The sequence below is a fragment of the Hippichthys cyanospilos genome, chromosome 15, assembly GCF_059441005.1.
Source record: "Hippichthys cyanospilos isolate Australia breed blue-spotted pipefish chromosome 15, RoL_Hcya_1.0, whole genome shotgun sequence".
NCBI lineage: Eukaryota > Metazoa > Chordata > Actinopteri > Syngnathiformes > Syngnathidae > Hippichthys > Hippichthys cyanospilos.
The window spans coordinates 2,080,001-2,105,209 of NC_142383.1; the positions used below are offsets into that span (position 1 = coordinate 2,080,001).

General features: G+C 39.0%; 1 protein-coding gene across 3 annotated transcripts in view; it reads right to left on the minus strand.

Moving 5' to 3' along the window:
- Positions 1-21,985, minus strand: part of dennd1a (DENN/MADD domain containing 1A) — a 57,218-nt gene extending 35,233 nt beyond the window's left edge. The window contains exons 1-9 of one of the 3 annotated variants that reach the window (XM_088434868.1): positions 21,820-21,985; positions 20,281-20,345; positions 18,505-18,548; positions 16,897-16,946; positions 13,201-13,320; positions 12,974-13,043; positions 8,860-8,940; positions 5,689-5,742; positions 2,332-2,442 (exon numbers count right to left, since the gene is read on the minus strand). In XM_088434868.1, the coding sequence (XP_088290994.1) occupies positions 2,332-2,442; positions 5,689-5,742; positions 8,860-8,940; positions 12,974-13,043; positions 13,201-13,320; positions 16,897-16,946; positions 18,505-18,548; positions 20,281-20,345; positions 21,820-21,836 (612 nt within the window). In that variant the 5' untranslated portion in view covers positions 21,837-21,985. Of the gene's footprint in view, positions 1-2,331; positions 2,443-5,688; positions 5,743-8,859; positions 8,941-12,973; positions 13,044-13,200; positions 13,324-16,896; positions 16,947-18,504; positions 18,549-20,280; positions 20,346-21,819 lie in introns of all 3 variants that reach the window. The other 2 variants (XM_088434867.1, XM_088434869.1) reach the window with 2 other exon arrangements.
- Positions 21,986-25,209: the final 3,224 nt, after the last annotated feature.

The following is a 25,209-nucleotide window of genomic DNA, read 5'->3' on the forward strand; positions in this document are numbered from 1 at the left end:
AAAGGTTGCTGGGCATAGGTGTGCACAGGACCCACCTCACATGGTGACATCAGCCAATGTGCACAAAGTTCTGAGCAGAACAAACCCAATGGAAAGCAGCCATTCCAGATAAGATCCCCGGCTGGCACTCAGGGTTTGCTCATCAGAGCTAGCTGATGTGTTTGCAGACATCTTCAACTTGTCCCTTGCACAAGGCTCTGTCCCTACCTGCTTCAAGTCCACCCCATAGCGCATACTCCAATCACGAAGAAGTGCTTTGAGAGGATTGTCATGACCCACAAAGACCATTCCAGACACTATGAACCCTCAATAGTTTATATTGTATATAGTCAGAACCAGTCCACCAATGATGTAGTCAACACCGCCATCCCCACAGCCCTCACGCACTTAGACAGCAAGGCAACATATGTAAGAATACTCTTCATCTATTACAGCTCAGCATTCAACACAGTCATCCCTCACAAACTGACAGCTAAATTCCTCACAACTTGGTCTGGCAACCAGCCTCTGCCTGTGAGAAGGTTCAGCACCCAGTTGCAGACCCATTCAGTCAAAAGTCCACAACCGCAGATCCAGCATCAGAAGTATAAAACAGGAACAACCTAGGGCTGTGTGGTGAGCCCTTTGCTCTCCACACTCTCCACTTATGACTGTGTCGCCTCCCAGAACGACACTGGCATAATTAAGTACGTGGATAATACTATAGTAATTGGGCTGATAACTGGTGGATTAGAGACAGGATACAGGAAGGAGGGAGGGAGACCATTGCGTCGCCGCAACAATCTCCACCTCAATGCAGAAAAGACTAAAGAGCTGGTCATCAACTCAAGCCGGCAGATGGAACCACACAAGCCACCACTATTCATCAACGGGACAGAGGTGGGGAGGGTAAAAACCTTCAAATTACTCAGCAACTACATCAACAAGGATCTCACCTGGTCCCTCAACATCTGACAGATCATCAAAAAGTCCCAACAGAGACTGCACTTTTTGTGGAGAGTGAAGAAATTTGGCATGCCAGCAAAGATTCTCATCAACTTCTCTAGATATACAATCCAAAGAGTCCTCAACATCTCCATCACAGTCTGGTATGGCAAATGTACAGGACAAGACAGAAAGGCTCTCCAGCATGTGATCAAGACCCTACAGTGCATCTCTGGAGCAGCCTTCCTCTCAATGGAGAACATTTACCATATCAGAGTTCTGCGGAGGACACACAACCTCATCAGGGACAATACTCACCCACAACACAATCTGTTTGAACTGCAGCCATCAGGCAGACATTACAGGAGCCTAAAGGCCAGGACGACGAGCCTGGCCAACAGCTTCTACCCACAGGCCATCAGGATTCTGAAGGGATCCCTCACATACTAATCTGCCCCTTCCATCCAGCCATCCTCCATTTTATGCCGCTTTATCTGGGATCGGGTCACGGGGGCAATAGCTTGAGCAGGGAAACCCAGAATTCCCTCTCCATCCACCTCCTTTGGTGCTAAATCTCCCCCATCGCCAGTCAAGCTCCAACAGGTTGGATGGCAGACGTCTGTGCACAGCTGAGATATTCAACCAAATTAAATTCTGGGACCTGGGTGGACCACTCCAGAACATTCACAGAGTGGTTCTGAGGCCAATCCTTTGATATCCGCTGAAAAATGAGCCTTCACCCCTTTCTGAGGTCAAGAGCAAAATGGAGTAGGTTTGCATCCAGGATATCTCTGTATATTGGTACATTCATTTTTCCTTCTATCCTGATTAGTCTGCCAGGTAATGCGGCTGAAATAAATCCCGATAGTATGATGTTGTCACGACCATGCTTCACGGTAAGAATGGAATTGGTCTGATGATGAACTGTGCCTGGTTTCCTCATGTTCCTCACGAGATGTTTCACTTCCTACTTAGAAATGTAGGTCCCATAAAACCTCATATTTGATGAGTATTTAAATCACGAAATATAATTATTAGCATATACTTTACTGTGGAAACTTTAAAATATCATGATAAAGTAGACTACTTGATTATTTGCTCTTTTGTGTGGAATGTAAGTCTGCTCAGGGAAATGAACAGAATAAGAACTTCATTGTGTAGTGTTACTATGCATATGACATAAAAACTCTTGAATACTGATGGTAAAGGCACTTAAACATGTTACTGTAACGATGAAGATTAACATGTCATCAAGTCAAATCATTACTCTCCTTATGGTTTGGTGGTTCCGTAATTGAAGATTCGTTTATCAAACACTAAACTACAAGCAAAAAAAATAAACAATCCAATAACTGACAGAACTTTGGAAAAAACAGAACACGTTATAAAGACGGAAATTTTACTTACAGTGCTTAGCGTGCTACAGCAAATGAGGATCCGACGTTCATAAAGCATACTAGCGTAGAGTTGAAGAATGTTGTTGATATCCACTGCTACAAAGTACTCTGTAAGGTTCCTCTGTGAGAGCCAAAAAAACATTATGAAATATATTTTTCAATTTTTACATTATTGCAGAACACACATTAGTTAAAATAAAATTACCAGGCAAGTGAAAGTCAACAACTGGGCAGTCAAAAATGCAACTGAAACACTGATTACTATTGATTAACTGAAGAAAATACCATATTTACCAAATATAAGACACACTTTTTCCACCAAAAAATTAAGGCCAAAGGAACATGTGTGTCCTATCAACAGTAACTTAAAGATTCTATTTTTTTTTCCACTATTCGAGGAACATTGATCTGTTAGGCACATAAGCAAAGTTTTGACACGGATATGTGCACTTTTATTTCCGCCGTTCTTTTACTTACAATAATTACTGTAATAGGACAAGCTAAAGGGAGAATGTCGTTTTTTTGTTAGCAGCCAGTAACAGTTGCATTAGCCAGTGCCTGTTGCAGCTAACGGCAGCTCGTGTTAGCGGAGGTTGTTACGGTATTATTTTCAATAAAAGAAGCAAGCAGACTGTACCACCTCTCCTTGTCCATCCTTGTTTACATGGAAATATTAATTAGAATGAGATGATCTTGTAAAAGTTATGATGTCTTGAACTGATTCAATTAAGGGTGGCAAGGTATGCAGCTGAGTGCTCCAGTTAGAAAACACTGAAATGTATTCCATTTGACTGGTTGGACCTTGATGAAGTGATCCCTAGAAATGAGAGAGCTCTTATTGGTGTGGACTGCAATGGACATGTTGGCGCAAAAACTGAGGTGATAAAGAGAGTAGAGGAATGTCGAAGGTCAGATGGTGGTTGACTTGAATTGGTGAAAATGGCTGTAGTGAATACTTTCTTCCAGATGAGGCATGAGCATCGGGTGACCAATAAAAGTGGAGCTCAGAGTACATCTTGTGTAGAAGTTGCATTCTTAAGGAACTCACTGAAAAATAGTGGTAGGTCATAGTGCAGCTACACACCATTGGATGGTGGTGTTTAAGCTCACTCTGATGGTGATGAAGATGAAGAAGGCAAAGCCTGAGAAGAGGACAAAATGGTGGAAACTAAAAAAGGTCAAGTATTGTATGACCTTTAGGAAAGGTTTGGGACTGGCTCTGGATACCCTAGAGATGCTTCCAAGTGACTGAAAAACTACCACTAATGTGATCAAAGAGACAAGGTAGGAAAGTATGTGTCATCTGGAAGGAAAATAATTAAAGAGACATGGTGGTGGAATGAGGAAGTGCAGGGGTGTATACAGAAAAAGAGGTTAACTAAGAAGTGGGACACCAAGACGACCGAAAGAGAGTTGACAAGAGGAAATAACGAACATAAGAGAAGCAACATAAGGCGAGAGTAGATGTGGCAAAGGCCAAGGAAAGAGCTTACGATGACTAACATGCTAGGTTGGACACCAAGAAGGGAGATACTGAGCTACACAGGTCGGCAAAGCAGAGAGAGATGGGAGGGACATGCAGGCGGTCAGGATGATCAAGAGTTGAGACAGAAACATGCTCGGGGGAAGATGGACACAGTACTTTGAAGAGTTGATGAATGAGGAAAATGAGAGAGAACTAAGGAGTCAGCATTTGTGAGCAGCAGTATGGTTTCATGCCAAAAAAAAAAAAAAAAAGAGTTCTAACGATGCAGTATTTGCTTTGAGTATGTTCATAGAAAAGTGCAGGGAAGGTCAGAAGGGGCTCCATTGTGTCTTCATAGATCTGTAGAAAGCTTATGAGTGTGCCAATGCAGTGAACCGTGTTATTGTATGAAGAAGTCTGGAGTGTCTTAGAACAGTACAGGGCATGCAAGCCACTGGTGAGATGTTGTAAGTGTGAGAGAAGAGTTCAAGGTGAAGGTGGGACTGCATCAAGGATCAGCTCTGAGCCATTTCTTGTTCGCTATGGTGATGGACAGACTAGTAGACGAGGTTAGACAGGAATTTCCATGGACTATGACGTTTGCAGACGATATTGTGATCTGTAGTGAGAGTAGGCAACATGTGGAAGAGAAGCTAGAGCAGTGGAGGTTGACCCTAGAAAAGAGAGGAATGAAGGTTAACCGCAGCAAGACTGAGTATGCGAGTGTGAATGAGAGAGACCCAGTGGTAGAGTGAAGAAACAGGGAGAAGAGAAAAAGAAGGTGAAGGATTTTAAGCATTTAGTGTCAACAGTACAGTGAAATGGAGTGTGTGGAAAAGAGGTGAAGAAGCGTGTGCAGGCAGGCTAGAACGTCAGGTGGTGTACTGAACATCTGGAATAAATGTGTATTGTGCTCATTTTGAACGAACATGGTATCGATGATCATGTGGTACTCCGCTGTTTTAGAGGAAGACATTGTGTGTGCTACTTGCACAAAAGCTCTGTAAACATTTGATTGGGGGGTTGGGGGGTAGGGGACCAACACAAATCTTAAAAGCTGCTTAAAACATTGCGATTTCCACAACCACGTTCTGAACGACTATGAAGACGCCGCACTGCACAGTTAAAAAAAAACAACCTAAAAGTCAGCCACACTTATTCTCATTGCCTCGCCATTACAAAAGTGCACAGATTTCACCAGAGATGATCCTACGGTTAAATTGATCTGTGATTACATCATGCAAATGACAGGTGCTTGACAACCAATTGTCTATCATCATTTAGGGCACTAGCTTGTCAACCGATAAACTTGTTGCCACTATTGTTCAGATTTTTGTATGTCAACAACATACAAGTTGACAACACACTTGTGTAATGTGAAAAATGGAAATACTGTAAGGTCACAAGCTTCAAGTACAGGTTTATAGACGTTATGGATGTTAGCTCTGGCTTTACTAGCTTGCTGGAAGAACCAAAGACTCAATTGTGCATTTCCTGTTTTTTCTTTTTCTTTCTTTTTTTTTTTTTTTAAACAATGCACATTATCAGCTTTCAGTACTTAGTGCAGTATAAGAATGCTTTGCCAAGAATGTGTATGGCTAAAGTTTGCCTTGGTAACCCAATCAAAACAAAGTATAAAAAAAAAAACAAAAGCAATAAACATGCAATTTTAGAACTTACGGTTCTAAAAATTACAAATTACAATTGCACAAGTTATAGTTAATGCGAAATTTTAAAATAAAAGTCATCTTTATGGGCAACCTGGAAGTTAACGCTACTGGTTAGAAGAAAAATAGTGTGCCTGAATAAAAAAGGCATTAAAAAAAATCACTAAAAAAAGTTATGGTATTGGCTTGGGTAAACACTTCAAACAACTCAAAAGGAAAGAGAGAAAACACTCACATTTTCTGGAATTCTGGGGAGCTCTTTTAAGTCAGGTACAGTGAAGTAAAAATGCTGCAATGAAGAGAAAACCAAGTGATCACTTTGAGAATTTACGGTAACGCCATAGTACAACAATATCATCGTCCCAATTTCCCATTATACCTGTAAAGAGCACAATGGAGTGTCAATAAAAAATATGTTGTTGGTATTACAACTTTTGTGTTACGACTAAAACCAAATCACTGCATGATGCTCTCTGCATAAACCTATATTTGAGGAAGTATGGTACCTTTAGTGGCCATTCTAACACAATTCATCATTGGTAACAACTTTTATGAGACAACAGGCCACAATATACTGGCTTTCCACATATCGTGACTAGGTATAAAAAAATGATGAAAGCTACATTAGCAATTTAGCTAACAGCTGAGGTCAGCAATAATCAAGAGCTCAAGGATAAATGTAAATTGCACAAACATAACATCTGCTATGTTATGTGCACCACTGAGTCCTGATTTTTGAGATCTATACAATAATAAGTCTCAAGGTTATTAGATTTCATTGCAAAAAAATGACATATGTACATGAAAATAAAAATGTTGAATGAAAAAATGAGTCAAGAATGCATATTATCCATTCTGACATTAAAAAAAAAAACAGGAAATATTTAAATTTTCATGTTTGTATCCCCCACAAAAAAATGGAAATATTTACATTTTCACGTTTGTATCCCAATCAAAAATACTATCATGAGTTTTACACTCACCTTTGCTGTTAAGACCAAAATGTAATAGCATGACATGAAATTCTTGCCATATCAACAAGCCTTCTGTCTCTGTTTGAAACAGATGTCTTAAGTAAAAATAAGAAAAAAATGTTGTTCAAAGTTGATTTATATTGCTTTTTTCTTTTGTTAATGTTACAAAGAATACAGGTTTGGGATACGTCTACAATTCTTTATAGATAGTCAACATGTGGGTTGGGGTGTGTGTGGGGGGGTGTTTTCTCCTTTTGGGGGCTTGGCAAAATAAAAAAGAGAAGCACTGCCTTACTTGAAACATTTAAAAAGCCTTTAACCTAAAGTGACTGTGCCTCCTGTGTCATTATGAGTAATTACATTGGCCCCCCGTGTTCCTAGATTAATCCGTTCCGCGGTTGGGCTCGTAAGGCGAATTCACCGTATGGCGGGCAATCCAAACCTATGTTAAATGGGTAATGCGTTTTAGAACCCCAGGTAAAAACGAGATTAATCCGTTCCGCGGTTGGCTCGTAAGGCGAATTCACCGTATGGCGGGCAATCCAAACCTATGTTAAATGGTTAATGCGTTTTAGAACCCCAGGTAAAAACATCCAAATTGAAAAAACATATTAAAATTTGGTACCAAAATAGTATAATAAGTGCTACATATATATAATATACATGTATACAATCAGAAAACATCATTAATAAAAAATTTAGAAAGGATTTATTTTCCTTTGAGTGGCGCTAGGTATGACCATATTCCCTAGTAAGGGTAGCCTAGGCTTGGCTCTCTTTAACATCACTAACAATATTGGGACCCATGGCACTCAATGCACTATAAATACGGTTTTGTAACCACTCACGATAGAACAAAGCTTTACCGTTCCGCCATTTTGAAACGAGTGAGGCCGACCAATAGCAGACTAGCATTTCCGTGAGGAGACAACGATTAATAGCAGACCAGCATTGTAGTGACATGGAAGCATTGACGGCATCAGAAAATAAGGCGAATTACCTAAAAACGCATGCAGATTGAGAAAACACAACAAAAATACAGTCAAGCCCCTAGGGTCATGACAGTTGTTTCTGTCGCAAAACCAGGAAAATAGCATAGAGGGGACAAAAAAACTATTTCACATCGCAACATGAAAAAAAAAAAAATGTAAGCAATGGACGGTATAACACGGGGTCCACTGTACTTATATTTTGATGATTTGTCTTTTTTTTTTTTAAACTTAATGTACATTGTAATACTATGCCAAAGCTTAATTTGGAAAAATAGTCAAGCCGTCAAAAATCTCAATCCCCCCCCCCAAATCCTCAGCCTTACTGTGCTGAAACGACCGACTGGTGCAGAAAGGGATCAAATGGAAATACTGTAGCTTTTGATGACAGCACATACTACATTCTTGTTTTAAATTATGTTTATCCATTTTTCTAGAGCTGAATCTAGCTAAAAATTATCAGATGAAAACTGTACACCAGAAACACATTAAAAATTGTCCAAACGAAATGTGCAAAATGTCTAGCCTCACAGCCATTTCTTTACACTTATGGGTGACAACTCATACCAGTGATCTTTGAGGGGAAAATGTGTACCTCCTTCGCAAAATAAATACAGCTTTACAAACAGTGGGCCAGCGGTTTACAAGATTAAGCCGTTAAGCGGTTGGGATCGTAACGCAAACACGCCGTATGGCGAGCAACCCAAATCGATGTTAAATAGCTAATGCGTGGAAAACCCCAGGTCAAAACATCAAAATTTAATATACATATTAAAATTTGGTATCAAAATAGTATAGTAAGTGCTATATATACAGTATATAATATACATGTATACAATTGAATAACATCATAATTAAAAAATATAGAAAAGATTTTTTACCTTTGAGTGAGTGACGAGCTTGTTATGGCCATATACCCTAATGAGGGCAGCCTAGCCAAGGCTAGTTTAACCTTCTTTGTAGTTCTTGATTATCTCCACGTTCGTTTCCGCAAAAATCATCTTCTTACTTCTTTCTTTAACATCATAAGCAATCTTGGAACTCATGGCTAACCCATTCAAGTTTGAATTAAGCAGTAAAATGCACAATAAATAAGTTATTTTAAGCACTCAAGACAAGATCATGTCTTAAACGTGTGGCCATTTTGACCGCGACGCCGACTAATAGCAGACCAGTATTGTATTGACATAAGCAGTGACACGTGTATAGACGTACAGTATGAGCGTGGACACATCTAACATGGCGGTCACACACACCGAAAGAAATGGCGTAAAGAGGGAACAAAAAAAACATCACGGTCCACGTTGTAAGGTGAAAAAAACGCAAGGCAGGGACGTCGTAAATCGTGGGTCCACTGTATTTGCTTTTTAGTGTCTAATTTTAACTTAATGGAAAATTACGATAAAATGAAATGATGCGATGATGCAGTGAATCGTGACTCACCACTGAAAGATGAACAGGAACACCAGGCTCAGGAATAGAAAGGCTATGTAAGGACACCAGGAGATCTAGGAAATTCATTTCCTAAAGCATTCAAAAGATCAAAGATTATGAACATGATGATACATATCCTACAATACATATTTGACATTTTGTAATCTTAACAAATACTGTGCACAATATTACAAATACAGTGGTACCGCTACTTACAAAAAGAATTTATTCCAGAAGTCATTTAGTAACGTGAATATTTTGTAAGTAGAGGCTTTTTTTTTTTTACATCTAAATAGCCTAATCTTATCCATGCCTTAAAAAAAAAAAAAAGCTAAAGACCCATTAAATTCTCAGTATTAACTTTTTATTTTTATGTTTTTATGTTTCATTTCCAGTTATCTAGGCATCATTTACAAGTCCATGGGGGCAATGATATTTATTTGGAGATCATTTAGAGCATGTAAGTTTACCTATGTTTGGTTAAAGATCATGCAAAGTACTTCCTGTAGATTATGCTAACGACGGGCAAATGACGTTAACATCAGACCCGACAGCACGCTAGTTACAAAGCGATTCATATATATATATATATATATATATATATATATATATATATATATACATATATATATATATATATATATATATATATATATATATATACATATATATATATATATACATATATATATACATATATATATACATATATATATATACATATATATATATACATATTTATATATATATATATATATATATATATACATACATATATACATATATATATATATACACATATATATATATACACACATATATATATATATATATATATATACGTATATATACATATATATATATATATATATATATATATATATATATATATATATATATATATATACATATATACATATATACATATATATATATACATATATACATATATATATACATACACATTATACACATTACATTACACACATATATATATATGTATATATATATATATATATATATATATATATATATATATATATATATATATATATATGTATATATATATATATATATATATATATATATGTATATATATATATATATGTATATATATATATATATGTATATATATGTATATGTATATATATATATATATATATATATATATATATGTATATATATATATATATATATATATAGTGGGCCCCCGGGTTACGAACTTAATCCGTTCAGCGGCTACGCTCGTATCTCGAATTGCTCGTATAGCGGGCAATCCAAACCCATGTTAATTCGTGAATGCGTGTAACGCGCGCAGAAGCCTTAGGTAAAATCGTCACGCTGTATACATATATTAATATTAAGTGACATAATCTACTGTACAGTTGCATTAAATAATAAATATAAAGGAATAATGACTTTTACCTTTGGAAAGACGTGACTTGTGCTGAGATAAGCAGAGATGAGCAGAGATGAATGCTCGAAGTCAATACGGTAAATCAGAAATGCTATTGGTCTTACAGTGTCAAAGTAACTTTTTCAGTCAGGGTTTTCTCTACTTCCTTCCATCCCAACCAGCTGTGCCATCAAGCTAGATAAAGGCGTTCGGCCAATAGCATATCGGCACTTCTGTGATTGACGTGTGACGCCGGCCAATAGCATCTCCGTGAGTGAGACCGGGTGACCTTAATCGACCAATAGCATATTGGCGTCTCCTTGACTGACTGATAATTATTCGCACTTTTTTTTTAAACGGTTGGAATGTATTGACATCTTATTGATTAAAACACATTTAAACCTGTGACGATTTTTTTGTCCTGCAATCGGCACACTTAAATTCATGTCAGCTGTTTTTCCCGACGTGAATTGAGCTGGGTGGAGGCGGAGGGGAGGATGAGTGTGTTGTATTTACTAGGCACCACACTTAAAGCTTGTTTGAGCGTCAATTCACCGTTGGTTACAACTCACAGAATTGCAAGAATGGCGCTGTCCCAAAGCATGTCGGGAGGTCGCCAACTAACATGACATGCAGTTTTGTCAAGCAACCATTATATGGCACTGTGATACCACCCGTATAAGGGTGCAGAGATTAACCTCTTGAGTTAATACGGCAACGCACATAGGCTATTGGTCTTACAGTGTTACAGTAACTCTTTCAGTCATGGTGCAAATCACGGAGATACTAAAACATCATCCTCTTATTTCTTCCTTTACCGCTGCTAGTAATTTTAGAAGCTATGTCTAACAGATAAAGTTTGCAAAGTCTTCAAAACATTCCGTTTTTCACTCATTTTGTCTACTTCCTTCCATCCTGTCCCATCAAGCTAGATAAAGGCGTTCGGCCAATAGCATATCGGCATTTCTGTGATTGACGTGTGACGCCGGCCAATAGCATCTCCGTGAGTGAGACCGGGTGACCTTAATCGACCAATAGCATATTGGCGTCTCCTTGACTGACTGATAATTATTCGCACTTTTTTTTTAAATGGTTGGAATGTATTGACAATTAATTAAAAAAAAACACACATTTAAACCAATGACAATTCTTTGTCTTGCAATCGGCACATTTAATTTCATGTCAGCTGTTTTTCCCTTTAGCTGTACAAACACTACACTTAAATGGTAATATATTTAGACACCGTGAGTGAGACAGTCAGTGTGAGGTTGTAAGACCAATAGCGTTCACGTTACCGCCATAAGTATCTGTTAATGAGTGTAGATAACGCAACTGCTGAATGTGTTGACGCAGTTAGGCGAGAACATTTCTACATACTCAATGACTGGTTTGTCGGAATGCTCGTAAGACGAGAGGTTTGCTCGTAAGCGGAGGACAAAATTCTCCCTGATCCACGCTCGTAAGGCGAATTGTTCGCAAATCAGGGTGCTCGTAAGCCGGGGGCTGACTGTATATATATATATATATATATATATATATATATATATATATATATATATATATGTATATATATATATATATATATATATATATATATATATATATATATATATATGTATGTATATATAATAATACATGAATATTAATATATTTTCATAATTTCATGTTTCACCGATAATAATTCATAATTCACTTCCAATTGCATATTTAACATTTCACATTTGAAGCTTCTCCATTTCACATATACGTCATTTTCATAATTTCATGTTTCACCGATAATAATTCATAATTCACTTCCAATTGCATATTTAACATTTCACATTTGAAGCTCATCATTGCTAATATTCACACATTCCAGTAATTATTAAAATATTTATAAAATAAAATATCAAATATTGTATATTACCCATAATTCCTGATTAATTCCCACTGTTCTCACCAAAACTTTGTAACCTTCCTTCTTCGCCATTACTCATCCGATTTACGCATTCCAACTTTAATCGATTCCCGCCATTCCATGGGTGTATCCATTTTCCTCTTTCCACATTTCAAAATGTTCCCACAATTCCACTTTTTTCAGTTTTTTCCTTGTATTTTTTACATTATATAGCCTCTTCAAATCATTCCAACTTTGTAATTTTCAGAATACTTCACAGATTCAAGCCATTCCACCTCATTCCACCATTCAACACCTCTCCCTTCAGCGTTTTCGCCTTCACACGCAATTTCTTCAGGAATTGCACATTTTCTAGTTTAAAAGTGGTGCTCCTAAACCCTAGCCAACACTCTTTTCATATCACGGGTTAAACATTGATCCATTGCTGTGATAGATTTTTATTATTTTTGGAAAAAAATTCTGAAACAAAAAACAGTTGTCATCACTTTGACGAAGAAATATGGCACACACAGTGTTACAGTCACTGTTGTTATGACCGCTCGTCACAATAAAGCTGTCCTGACAGCTGGAATATGTAGAATTTATCTCGTAGGTACCACAGGAAGTGTTAATTGAAGTTCATGTGACTTCATGATGATTCATCACAATACGCAAAATTGGCAAGTGGAAGGGGACTGGGGTTAACGTCTTTACTTTTTAAACTCATCTTGGCGGTCTGACATCGGTAAACATCAAGATGCATGAATATCATTCACCTTTAGGTAAATTACGTTGGTTTGAAAAGAAAATGTGAGCTACATGAAAAATTGCTATACTTGCATTTTCCTTACCTGGCCATTTACTGTGTAATCTGCGATGATATTTAGCAGTTTATAATACACATCAAACCAGGGTAGGTAGCTGGAGAATACAAATAAACATTTAATTAGAAATTTCACAGCTCAATGTAAGCAACTCTACTTTTGATTTCACTCTAATTAGAAATTCAAAAATAATGCACTTGTATTGTTAATTCTACTGTTGAAACTAAACAAAAAAAAGGAAACCCATCCCTCACCTAAGTATACAATAGCAGGTGTGTAAGCTTGAGGAGAGACGACAAAATCCAAATCTGTGTTTACTGTTGATGTCAGTCAGCACAAATGTGAAATTCTGGTCCATCTGGTTGTCCGTGACGCTGCTGAGGAAAAAAATATTTGAGATGACGAAAAAAAAAATGAAACCTGCAAGTATTCAGGTTTTCATGATTGAAAACCTGTCATTATCATTGAAAACATTTTTTCCAGTGCAGGGACAAGTCCCCACTCAGTGGGGGATGACTGTGTGTGAATGTCGCCTGACTGACTGGTAGCACCAGTCCAAGGTAAAGTTCATCTGGCCTGTCACTTGGGCTTGACTCCAGCTGCCCATATTAGTGAACCTCATAAGAAATCTAGAAAATGGATGGATTTACAGTATATGGATCTACGGCATTTGAGTGTGATAAAATTTTAAACCTTGGGGAGCAACCTATTTTTCCAGGAAAACATGTACTGAGTCTTATCAGTGTTTTATTTTTCTTCGCGACCAATGTATTTCAATGGGTGTCAGTTATACAGTGACTTTTGCTATTTGCGGGCTAGCATAGTCCCGATCTCCAGGTTCCACTGCACATAGGAGGGCCATTATTTGTCACCACAACAGACCAGTACAGAGTACCCGTCACTGCAAACGCTGCACCAATCCACCTGCCGATCTTCCGTTGCATCCTACCTCACTCGTGAACAAGAACCCAAGATACTTGAACTCCTCCATTTGGGGCAGGACCTCATTCACAACCCAGAGAGGGTATTCCACACTTTTTTGTTTGAGGACCATAAGTCAAATTTGGAGGTGCTGATCTTCATCCCATCCCAGCTGCTTCACACTCCCCTGTGAATCACTACAATGAGAGTTGAAGATCACAGCCTGAAAAAGCCAACAGCACCACATCATCCACAGATAGCAGCGATGCAATGCTGAGAGCCCCAAACCAGAACCCCTCAACGCTTCGGCTGCACCTAGGAATTCTGTCCATGAAGATAATAACAATATATATAGTATATATATATTGTATATATATAGTATATAGTATAGTATATATATATATATATAAAGTATATATAATATATAATATATATATCTATATATATATAGATATAACAAAATCTGAGACAAAAGGCAGCCACGTCCAACCCAACCAATTCAACCCTCACTTGAAAGGAATTCGACTACTGCCAGCATTGCAGATCAATCTCTGACATTGATGGTACAGGGAATGAAGAGCCCGTATCAGGGAGGTTCGGTGCCCCTTATTCCCGAAACACACCCCACAGGAGTCACCGAAGGACACAGGTGAACGCCTTTTCCAAGTCAAGAAAACACAAGTGGACTGATTGAACAAACTCCAATGCAGCCTCGTGGATCCTGCCGAAAGTGTAGAACTGATCCTGAATCTGAGGTTACACTTCCTGACGGAATATATTTGCGCTGTGATAATGCAATGTTTTTGGTCACATGCACTAACCATCGGAATCTATTATCGCCACATGCCGATTTAAGAATAATCAGGTATTGTCATGATCTGTCTGTGTTTTGTTGTGGGTTTTGGGTTGTGTAGTTTAAGTTATAGGTTCTCTGTGTTTTCCCCCGCGTGTCATCACTGTAATTAACCTCACCTGTTGCCCGTGTGTGTCCTCCAGTCAGTTTCCCCGCCCCTTGTTGTTCCCAGGTGTCTTGCGTCTTCATTAGTTCTGATAGTATTTAAGCCCCAGTGTTTTGCCTCGCCCCTTGTCGGGTCATTGTACATCATTCCCCCGCTGTCTTGTCTCACGCTCCTTTGTACCTGTCCTTACCGTGCTGCCTCCCGCTCCTTGTTGCCCCCAGTCAGTTTCAGTTTAGCGTTTTTGTTTGTACTTTGTATTTTTCGTTTCTTTCAACCAGGCCTTTTTTTGTCATTAAATCACCCCCACTTAAGCCTACCCTAGTCTGCCTTGCATTTTATTGGTTCCGCCTTTACCGCATCCCGCACCTCCTCAAACCGGCATGCCCCAGCGTGACAGAATGACCCGACCAAACCCGGAACCAGCAGGAAACCCACGGCGGTGAACAAGATGCCGCCGTCGTGCCACGCGCGAATGCACTCAGCCTGCCAGCCAATCATGTGCTCCCCGCATAAGCTCTTTTTCGTGTTCCCCGTTGTACTCTTCCTCCGAACGCTCCTCCAACATCACCCCTTACACGTCCTCCTCACGTCTCTCCTCCGCGCCCTACACCGGCACGTCCGAACTCCCTTACCCCATTATTTTTTCACCCCACGTCTTTCCCGATTCTGACTATTCCGACACTGACAATTACTCACCGCCCTCGTTTCCGCCTGAGCACCTCCCACTGCCTATTAGCCCTCCTCACAACTCGGCCTCATTTCACGCCGCAGTCGGCATCCTCCGAGTTCTCCAGGTTGCACGAGCCCTCCGAGTTCCCCAGGCTGCGCGAGCCCTCCGAGTTCCCCAGGCTGCTCGAGCCCTCCGAGTTCCCAAGTCCGCGCGATCCTTCAGAGTTCCCCGGTCCGCGCAGGCCCTCAGAGTTCCCTTGTCTGCGTGAGCCTTCTGAGTCTCTAGCCCTTCTGCTGCCACTCTTCTCTGGACTCATAATTTCCTCACTGCTATTGTCTCCCAAGTCCCACGTTGAGCTGCCGCAGTCACCTTCTCCTGAGTCTCACGTCAGACCGCTGCGACCATCCTCTCCCAAGCCGCAGGCCGAGCCGCTGGAGATGCCCTCCGAGCCACAAGCCGAGCCACTGCAGATGCCCTCCGAGCCACAGGCCGAGCCACGACTGCCAGCCACAACACCGCTGCCCAGCTCCCATCAGCAACCTCCCTCCGTTCAGGTCAGTCCCTTACCTTCACTAAGGCCTCTGGTCAGGAGTCCCCAACGCCGCATATCCCGCCTCAGCCGCAGCCTCTTCTGCCTGCACCACAGCGGCCAGTCGGCCTTCGAAGGTTGCCTCTCCCCCAGCCGACGCCTCCCGGGTCTCCACCCGTCGGCGCCCAGCTGACGCTGCCCGGGTCCTCCTCTCCCGGACGCCCTCCGGACTCTTGCCGCCGGGCCTGCCTCGTCTGGCGTCCCGGACGCCCTCCGGACTCTCGCCGCCGGGCCCGGCTCGTCTGGCGTCCCGGACGCCTGGACTCTCACCGACGGGCCAGCCAATTCCGGTGGTCCGCACGTCCTCCGGACCCTCCAAGCCGGGCTCGCCAGGTCTGGTGCCCGGGCCGCAGAACTTTGCGCTCTGTTTGCACCTCTGGTTTTTTTTTGGACAGTTTCAGTTAGTTTCATGTTTTTGTTTGGTCCCTCCTCCGGGCCCCCTTCCGCCCGCCCTGCTTGGGTTTTTTGTTTTTGGGTTGTTTTGGTTTAGGGTCGTCTGGGATCCGCCCCTTGAGGGAGGGGCTATGTCATGATCTGTCTGTGTTTTGTTGTGGGTTTTGGGTTGTGTGGTTTAAGTTATAGGTTCTCTGTGTTTTAAATGCCCTGCATCTTATTGGTTCCGCCTTTCCCGCATCCCGCACCTCCTCAAACCGGCATGCCCCAGCGTGACAGGTATAATATTTTTGCTCACCAAAAATCTCTCTCTTTAATTGACCTCAATGCACCTACTCTACTCAAGGTGTCTGTAAATGATAGATTAGATGGGCAGATGGACAGACAAAGAAGCATAAACAGAAAATGATCTCTGTACCTATCAAAGCTGAACGGAAAGCAGAACTTTGGCACGGTCCTTATAGTTTCCTGTGGAAAACATAAAAATAATTAGCATGGCTGGTAGTCACTTTCATCATGTCAATCAATTGCCATGCCAAATATAAATAAGATTATGATCTATAAAAACTGTATCAGTATACATAAAACTGTATCCTTTTTAACAATGACAAAAGGAAAACAAATTAAAAATATGAACAGGTCAGGTATGAACACGTTTGGATATAAACATGTTTGTTCATATCTAGGTGAACATTAGAACCAAATGTTTTAGAAAAGGTCAAATTTTCCTAAGTATTTGTAACAGGCTCAACTAAGTAACTAGAATCTCAAAAATGGTATTAGTAATAGTATTTACTGCCACAAGATGATTCTAGCACTATAGATGCACTATAGAATGCATGTTTGTTGATGTCTGTAGGAATGGGTTTTCATTCAACGTGTGAAGTTGTGACAAGATGAGATCATCTGAGTAAAATTACAGCAGCATTTACTGTTGTGATAAATCGTCAATCAATAGGCCATGGCCATTATTAAAACATCATAATAACATCATAACGTCATAATCATAATAAGGAAATTAGGTGTGTCTGAATGCCTGTCAGAAAAAAAATTCTGTGACATTACTTCGACAGGCTCAACAAGGCACATAAAAATAAAAAAGTATTTTTTTGGCTGCCATCAGGTGGCGCCCGCACTACAACGAAAAAAAGTGTGTTGAGCATTGGACTCCCATCACATGTATGAAATTTAGAGAAGATGATCTTGGTCCAATTACATTAAATTTTACCATTCTGGCCAAACATTGGATTTTGAGGCGGCGTAAAGGCCACGCCCATAATCGAAGTCATAAAACTTGAGATCCTTAATGTTCCCAATCTCAATGTAATCTCAATGTTCACCTGACTAATTTTCAGTTAATTTACTGAAACAGGCATAGCACAGTACATGAAAGTGTAAAAATTAACTTTTTTTTGTCTGCCACAATTAGTAATTTGGGAATTTATCATGTAGAAGTATTAAGACCATGAGTCTTAATGATACTGTAAAGTTTCAGATATTTTAAAGCCTGTTCAGCTGAGTTAAAAAGGTTTTTGTCACTGTGGGCGAATTAAATATTGATTTCATATTTTGAAGTCCAACCATCATATATTTCAACGGGTCCTGACAATTTTTGGAACAGTTGTGCCGCTAAGTCTGATAATGGTCCATGTCAAAGTGCAAGTTGATTGGGTCAACTGTTTAAGAGAAAGCGGCAGCAGTTGAACACTACCAAATGGCCATGAATGGGGCAAAATTGCAAATTCAAAAATTCGTAACTCTTCGTAACTCTTTTTCTGTACATCCTAGCTGTGATTGACTCTTTTGATAGATTTTCTGTTTCATGTTAACGTTCTATTAAAAATACATTGACATATGAAAACTGTAAATACAAATTAACATGTATAATGCAGGTCAGGAAAAAAATGCTTCCCCTCCTGGAATGACCAGCAACCGCCACTGGTTAATGCAACACTGATAAAAGCAGGTATGATCAGTAACTATAAAACAGACATAATACAAAGGAAATGTAAATTTGAAAACAGACCTCATCTTGGAAATCTTGTGGGAATCTCCTTTGGATTTTAGGCTCTATTAGAAAAAGAGAATTAAGATTGCAGAATTACACTACAGTACACAAAAAATAAAAATACAAGGGGCAGGTCAAAAAGCAATAAGCTCAATAAATGTATGAGTAAACTACAAATTGCTTTTTTCCTGATTTATTCAAGCTTCACAGATAATATACTCGGAGGATTTCTTCAAAACAAGATTTGTTTAGGATTGTATTCTTCTCTCACGAGTAGGTGCTCTGACATCTAACTCATAAAGCAAGTCGCTGAACAAACATAATAACAAGCAGAGTTTGCACTTGAAATTCCAACTCCTTACAGAATTGGAGGATCCCAAAGCCTTCTTCTCTCCTTGCCAGTCTCTTTCAGCCACTCGCGTGTGATTGACTTAGAGGGCTTTCTCCGCAATAGAGGGAAAAAAAATATTACTGTTCTCAACATGACTGGCCAGGCAATCTTTCAAACAGCTCAAGGAGCCCTCTTAACAAGATTGAGGAATGGATTTCAACTTCTGAGTGGGAGTGGCTTACAACTCCTGCCCTTATCGGTCCATTGTCGCGCCCGAGCCAGTCACGTGTCTTGCAGAAGTACACACGTCTTGTAGGAAATTGCATTTTCGAAAATGCACTTTAGCAATTCAAGCAACCTTTGAATTCATGGCCTGAACGCACTTTTAAAAGTTAATTTCAATGTACAGTAGCACACTATCAGCTTCATCTGTTGGACATTATACACAAAGAAGGAGAGAAGGCATTTTTTCTTTATCATGCATGAGGAGAACAGAGAAGGACTGTACAGGGTCAATGCTACTGAGCTCTTAAGCAGCTCCTCCGAACTATCTCTTTTTATTTGATTTTAGGGACTCCTAATTTACATAAAGTTTCCCACCCTAAAATTAACATGGCTGGAACCCTGTACACGTGTCTTTCTATGTGTGTGTATGATATGATGGTGTGGCAAGAAATTTTTTTAGATAAGAAGCGAAGTGACATTGACTGTGTAGCCAAGCTTGATCAGGCTGGTCGTCCTTCCCACGGCGAAGCTCGAGACAGCAACCTTCTCAGAGCAACTGTCTCATAGCACACGGTTTCATTTCAAGCAGTCCATCTATTCTCAAGCAGTTATTTTTAATTTATAGCAAAGCATTTCTTCATTTAAGCAGTTATATTTACTAAATAGCAAAGCTTTCCTTCATTGCAGGGAGTTATATTTATTATATAGCAAAGCTTTTCTTCATTGCAGTGAGTAATATTTATTTTATGTATAATCACAATTATTACAATTATTCTGACACATACCTAAGATAGTTTTGAGTGCAGATTCTGATAAGATGGGGTTAGAATACATAGATATAGCAATTTACAGGTCTGTGTCTGTCTTAAAATGAAAGTCCGAAACTTAAGTGTGCAATTCCTTGATTTCAAGAGGGTGTGGACTTAAATTTTGTGACCTGCAACTCGAAAAGTCAAAATTAGAAGGGAAATATTGTATTCTTTCACTTCATAAGGCACTAACAAAATGAAAATCAGCCAAATTCAAATTCTCTATTGAGAGGGTGTGTGATCTGACATGGAATGACCCATCTAAACCTTGAAAAAGAAGACGAAATAGACTGTCTCTGACCTAAATTATTGTTGTTGTCATGTTGGTGGTGTTCCTGGAGCGGGGTCATTTTGATTGTTTGGTGTATCATGGTAAATTGTAACTCAAAAAAGGTTGCTCTTCCAGTTAATAAAAAGACTTAAACTTACCTGTGGTTTTTGTGTCCAGAAGAACAACTTCCATATATACCTCAAAAGCAGATTCGGGGCTTTCCCTAGGAAAAAAAATGTCAGCCTATGAAAATGCTTCAGGCTAAATTTCTGCAAGAAACCCTTGAATTTATGTACTTAGTGCAAAATGTCCATGTATTACTTTTCAGCTATACGGAAGTTTAGAAAATAATAAATGCAAACTGCACACCTTTTTACCTTTTCACCTTTTTTAACCGGGTCGATTTCCCCCAAACAGGCTGCCGCCAAATGTTTAGTCAAAAACAGCATGATAAAATAAAATGCCGCATTAGCTTTGTTGTATATATATATATATATACAATATATATACAATATATACAATATATATATATATATATATATATATATATATATATATATATATATATATAGTATATATATACATATATATATATATATATATATATAGTATATATATATATATACACTATATAGTATATATATATATATATATATATATATATATATATATATACACTATATATACACTATATATATATATATATATATACACTATATATACACTATATATATATATATATATATATATATATATATATATATATATATATATATATATACTATATAGTGTATATATATATATATATACATACACTATATATATATATATATATATATATATATATATATATATATATATATATATAGTGTATATATATATATATATACATACACTATATATATATATATATATATATATATATATATATATATATATATATATATATATATATATATATATATATATATATATATATATATATATTTTTTTTTTTTTTTTAATGGACCCCCTGGGGGTCCGCAGATCCCACTTTAAAAACCACTGTGCCATTACAACAACAATAACTGCTTCAAACTGATTTAGTGTTTCAGAAAACAGTTAGTTGACTCACCAGACTGATTCGTTTCAAATGCTTCGAAACAATGGCCGATCAATATCACATACACCAGACTTTCACTCAAAACAAATGAAAATTAATAAGTGACACCACATTTCCATTTTCACTAAATTGCAGCGTGATAATTTCGGACACTAATAAAAGTCCATTAGCAGTTCATACAAAAGTATCCCAAAGCAAAACCTCACTGGCATTCCTACTAATGAAATTTGGAATTTCTCGATTTCTATACACGTAAAAATGTATTACTAAGGATACATTCAAAACACTGTATCGCTAAATTTCTACTGTTCAGCGTTATCTTGCCCACTCATGCTACTGCGGACGTCATTGACAGCGCATGGTATCTGTTTGCTCCCCCAAATAAACCGGGCTGAAGTCGATGAACAAAACCCTACCAAAGTATACTGACAATAATGGCAATGTTGTGGTTATTGTCGTTTTTGTTTTAATTCATTTCTGTAATGCACAAGTGTTTCAGCCTAGGCCTGTGAACTGTACGTAATTTGAGTAATTACTCACTGTGAAAAAAAATACATTAAACATAAGTTAAGATTGGATTACAAATATTTCTTACTTGATTCTGGACTGCATCTTTCGCTCGGAAAAACGTTACCTCTCAGAAAATTACAACGGAATCCGGAACAAATATTTCTGGCATGCGACAGATGACGAAGAAAAACCCATGGTGCTCCGTAATGAATTGTGGGAGTTGAAGTTACCGCCAGTCGCGTAGACAATGCCAATTTCAGCAATGTTCTGGTGACAGAAACTACAACTTCCTAAATTCTAAGTAAGAAAAGTCGCGTGACGTGTGTGTGTGTGTGTGTGTGTGTGTGTGTGTGTGTGTGTGTGTGTGTGTGTGTGTGTGGGGGGGGGGGGGGGGGGGGGCTGCAACGAAAAAAAGGCAGAATATACAGTACAGAATTTACAGTGCAGAATTTACAGTGCAGAATATACAATGCAGTTCTCTGCCCCGGCGTTGGTAGTACCGTTCAACGCCTTTGACCGCCTTCAAAGTAAAAGCAACCTAACTAATGCAGCAATGAATGTAACAACACCTGATTTCTTAAATAAAAAAAAAAAAAAATCAATATAAACTAGAAAATGTGACTGCGCTGGAGAGGCATTAAATGGTGGAATAACGTTGAATGTTTGAATGGGTTGAATCTGTGAAGAAATGTGAATATTACAAAGTTTTAATAGGCCAAATAAGATACAAGGGAAAAACTGAAAAAAGGGAAAATTGTGTGGGTATTCAAATTGCAAAAATATAAATTAATCGGTGAAACGAAGTGTATTGCAGTGGAAAGAACAATATTTAATATATAAAGTAGGAACGGTTTGAAAGGGCAAAATAATGTAAAATATATAAGGGAAAAACTGAAAAAAGGGAAAATTGTATGGGCATTAAAATTGCAAAAATATAAATTAAGCGGTGAAAGGAAGTGTATTGCAGTGGAAAGAATCATATTTAATATATAAAATAGGAATGGTTTGAAAGGGCAAAATATTGTAAAATATACAAGGGAAAAACTGTAAAAAGTGGAAATTGTGTGGGTATTAAAATTGCAAAAACATGAAATTAAAGGTAAAAGGAAGTACATGGCAGTGGAAAGAACAATCAGAAAAAAGTGGAAACTGTGTGGGTATTCGAATTGCAAAAAATGTCAATTAATAGGTAAAAGGGAGTGTATGGCAGTGGAAAAACAATCTAACATATCAAGTTGGAACCATTTGAATAAACAAAATTATGTAGAAGTCACAAGGGAAAAACTGAAAAAAGTGGAGATTGTGTGGGTATGATGGGAATGATCCATAACGTGATATGAATGAGTTAAATGTGAATATGAAATGGGAAAGCTCGAAATGTGAAATGTTGAATCATCCTTTGGGAATGAATGGGAAACCCTTCCATTGGAAATGAATTGTGAATTACTAAAAGGATGAAAAAATATGGAATCATGGGAAAATGTTGGAAAAAAAAGAATTACTGGAATGAGGGGAATGATCCCTAAGGCAAAATGAATGAGCTAAATACTGAAAATATGAAATGTGAAAGCTGTAAATATGAAATGTGAAATCACCCAATGTTAAGTCAATGGAATTTTTGGGGTGGAAAATAGGTAATAGTGGAAAATTGATAAATAATTGGAATGAGAAAAACGGAAGCACACTTCTCACAAATAAGTGGAATAATATGAAATTGGAACAGTGTGAATCAGACGAACTGGGAATGAGTTGAAATGCGTCATAAAACAGGCAGAATAAAAAAAGAGGAATAACATGTGTGAAGGCTTTCGCTTTCACACAATAAATAGGGCTGATCGGTGGAGCAGTGATTAGCACGTCCACCTCATACAGTAGTTAAGGGACCCAAGTTCAAATCCACCTTGCTCAAGTCTTCCTGTGAGGAGTTTGCATGTTCTCTCCGAGGCCGCATGGGTTCTCTCCGGGTGCTCCAGCTTCCTCCCACACTCCACAAACATGCATGGCCGGTGAATTGGACACACCATATTGTCCTTAGGTGTTTTTGGGTGCATGATTGGTTGTGTGTCTCTGTGTGCCCTGCGATTGGCTGGCAATTAGTTCAGGGTGTCCCCCGCCTACTGCCTGAAGCCAGCTGAGATAGGCGCCAACAAAGCTTGCGACCCTTATGAGGATAAAAGTCCATTGTTGTCTTGAGATGGTCGAGTAGAGTTGAAGTTGATTGGATGAAACATCTAGGACAAGGTGAAATATGAGCCCTGCAGATTACCCAAACATGGGCAGAAAATGGACAATCTAAAATTCAAAGCTCATATTCTAGCCCAGTCATATGCTAGGATGTGGCTTTCAATTTTTGTAGGTCTGGCGTGTCAAAAATACGCCTCACGGGCCTGATCCGGCCTGCAAAGAGGTATAACCCAGCTGGCAACATGATTTTGTGAAGCATTATAAAAAAAGCCCATTAGTACGCTATCCATTCTTAATAGACAAACATCCATACCTGTACAAGCAATGCCCAGATGAGCATTGCAACTTAAAAGCAGAATTTGCCACGCTTGTGTGAAATAGCTTGCAGATCGCTTTAGTGACAGACCACTGGAACGTAATAACTTTCACATCAGCATTAACATCTTGCTTCATTGCTACTGCTCAGTGCAGGTCAACTCCTTTAAACCCTGGGCGTCTGGAGATTTTTAATTAACCCAACTTGGGCTGACTTTGAAAGAGTCATTACCTCATCAAATATGAATATATTTTGTTAAGTGGCATCAGCCCTGTCCATACATACAGTATATACATTTTTTTTCTCGGGAATCTATGTCTCCTTTATGTACAAAAAAAAGCAATAATAGCAAAAGTAACTACACTATATATTCATGAAATTAAAATAGGAATATTGTCCATCCATCCATTTTTATTCCGCTTATCCAGGGTCGGGTCGCGGGGCAGCAACCTCAACAGGGAAGCCCAGACTTCCTTCTCCCCAGCCACTTCATCCAGATGCGCCGGGAGGATCCCAAGGCCTTCCTAGGCCAGCCGAGAGAGATAGTCCCTCCAGCATGTCCTGGGTCGTCTCTGGGGCTTCCCCACAGTGGGACATGCCCGGAACACCTCACCAGGGACGCGTCCGGGAGGCATCCTAACCAGATGGACCACCTCAACTGGCTCCTCTCAACGCGGAGGAGCAGCGGCTCAACACTGAGTCCCTCCTGAATGACAGAGCTCCTCACCCTATCACTAATGCCGCTTTCAGATGTAGTGTGAAGTGCGGACGCTTTTGTATTGTAGTTAATGGAGTTTGTGCGACCGGCGAGATGACACGTTGAGCGATGCGATGGATGTGATGGACGTGAGAAGTTAAAAAATGTGTTCTTTTGTCACGTGTCGCGTTGTGTCAGCCAATCAGCTTCAGGAACGTTCTGCGGCTCACACAAGGGGCAGGAATGAATTACGGCGGCTACTTTGCGGTCACCCGAAA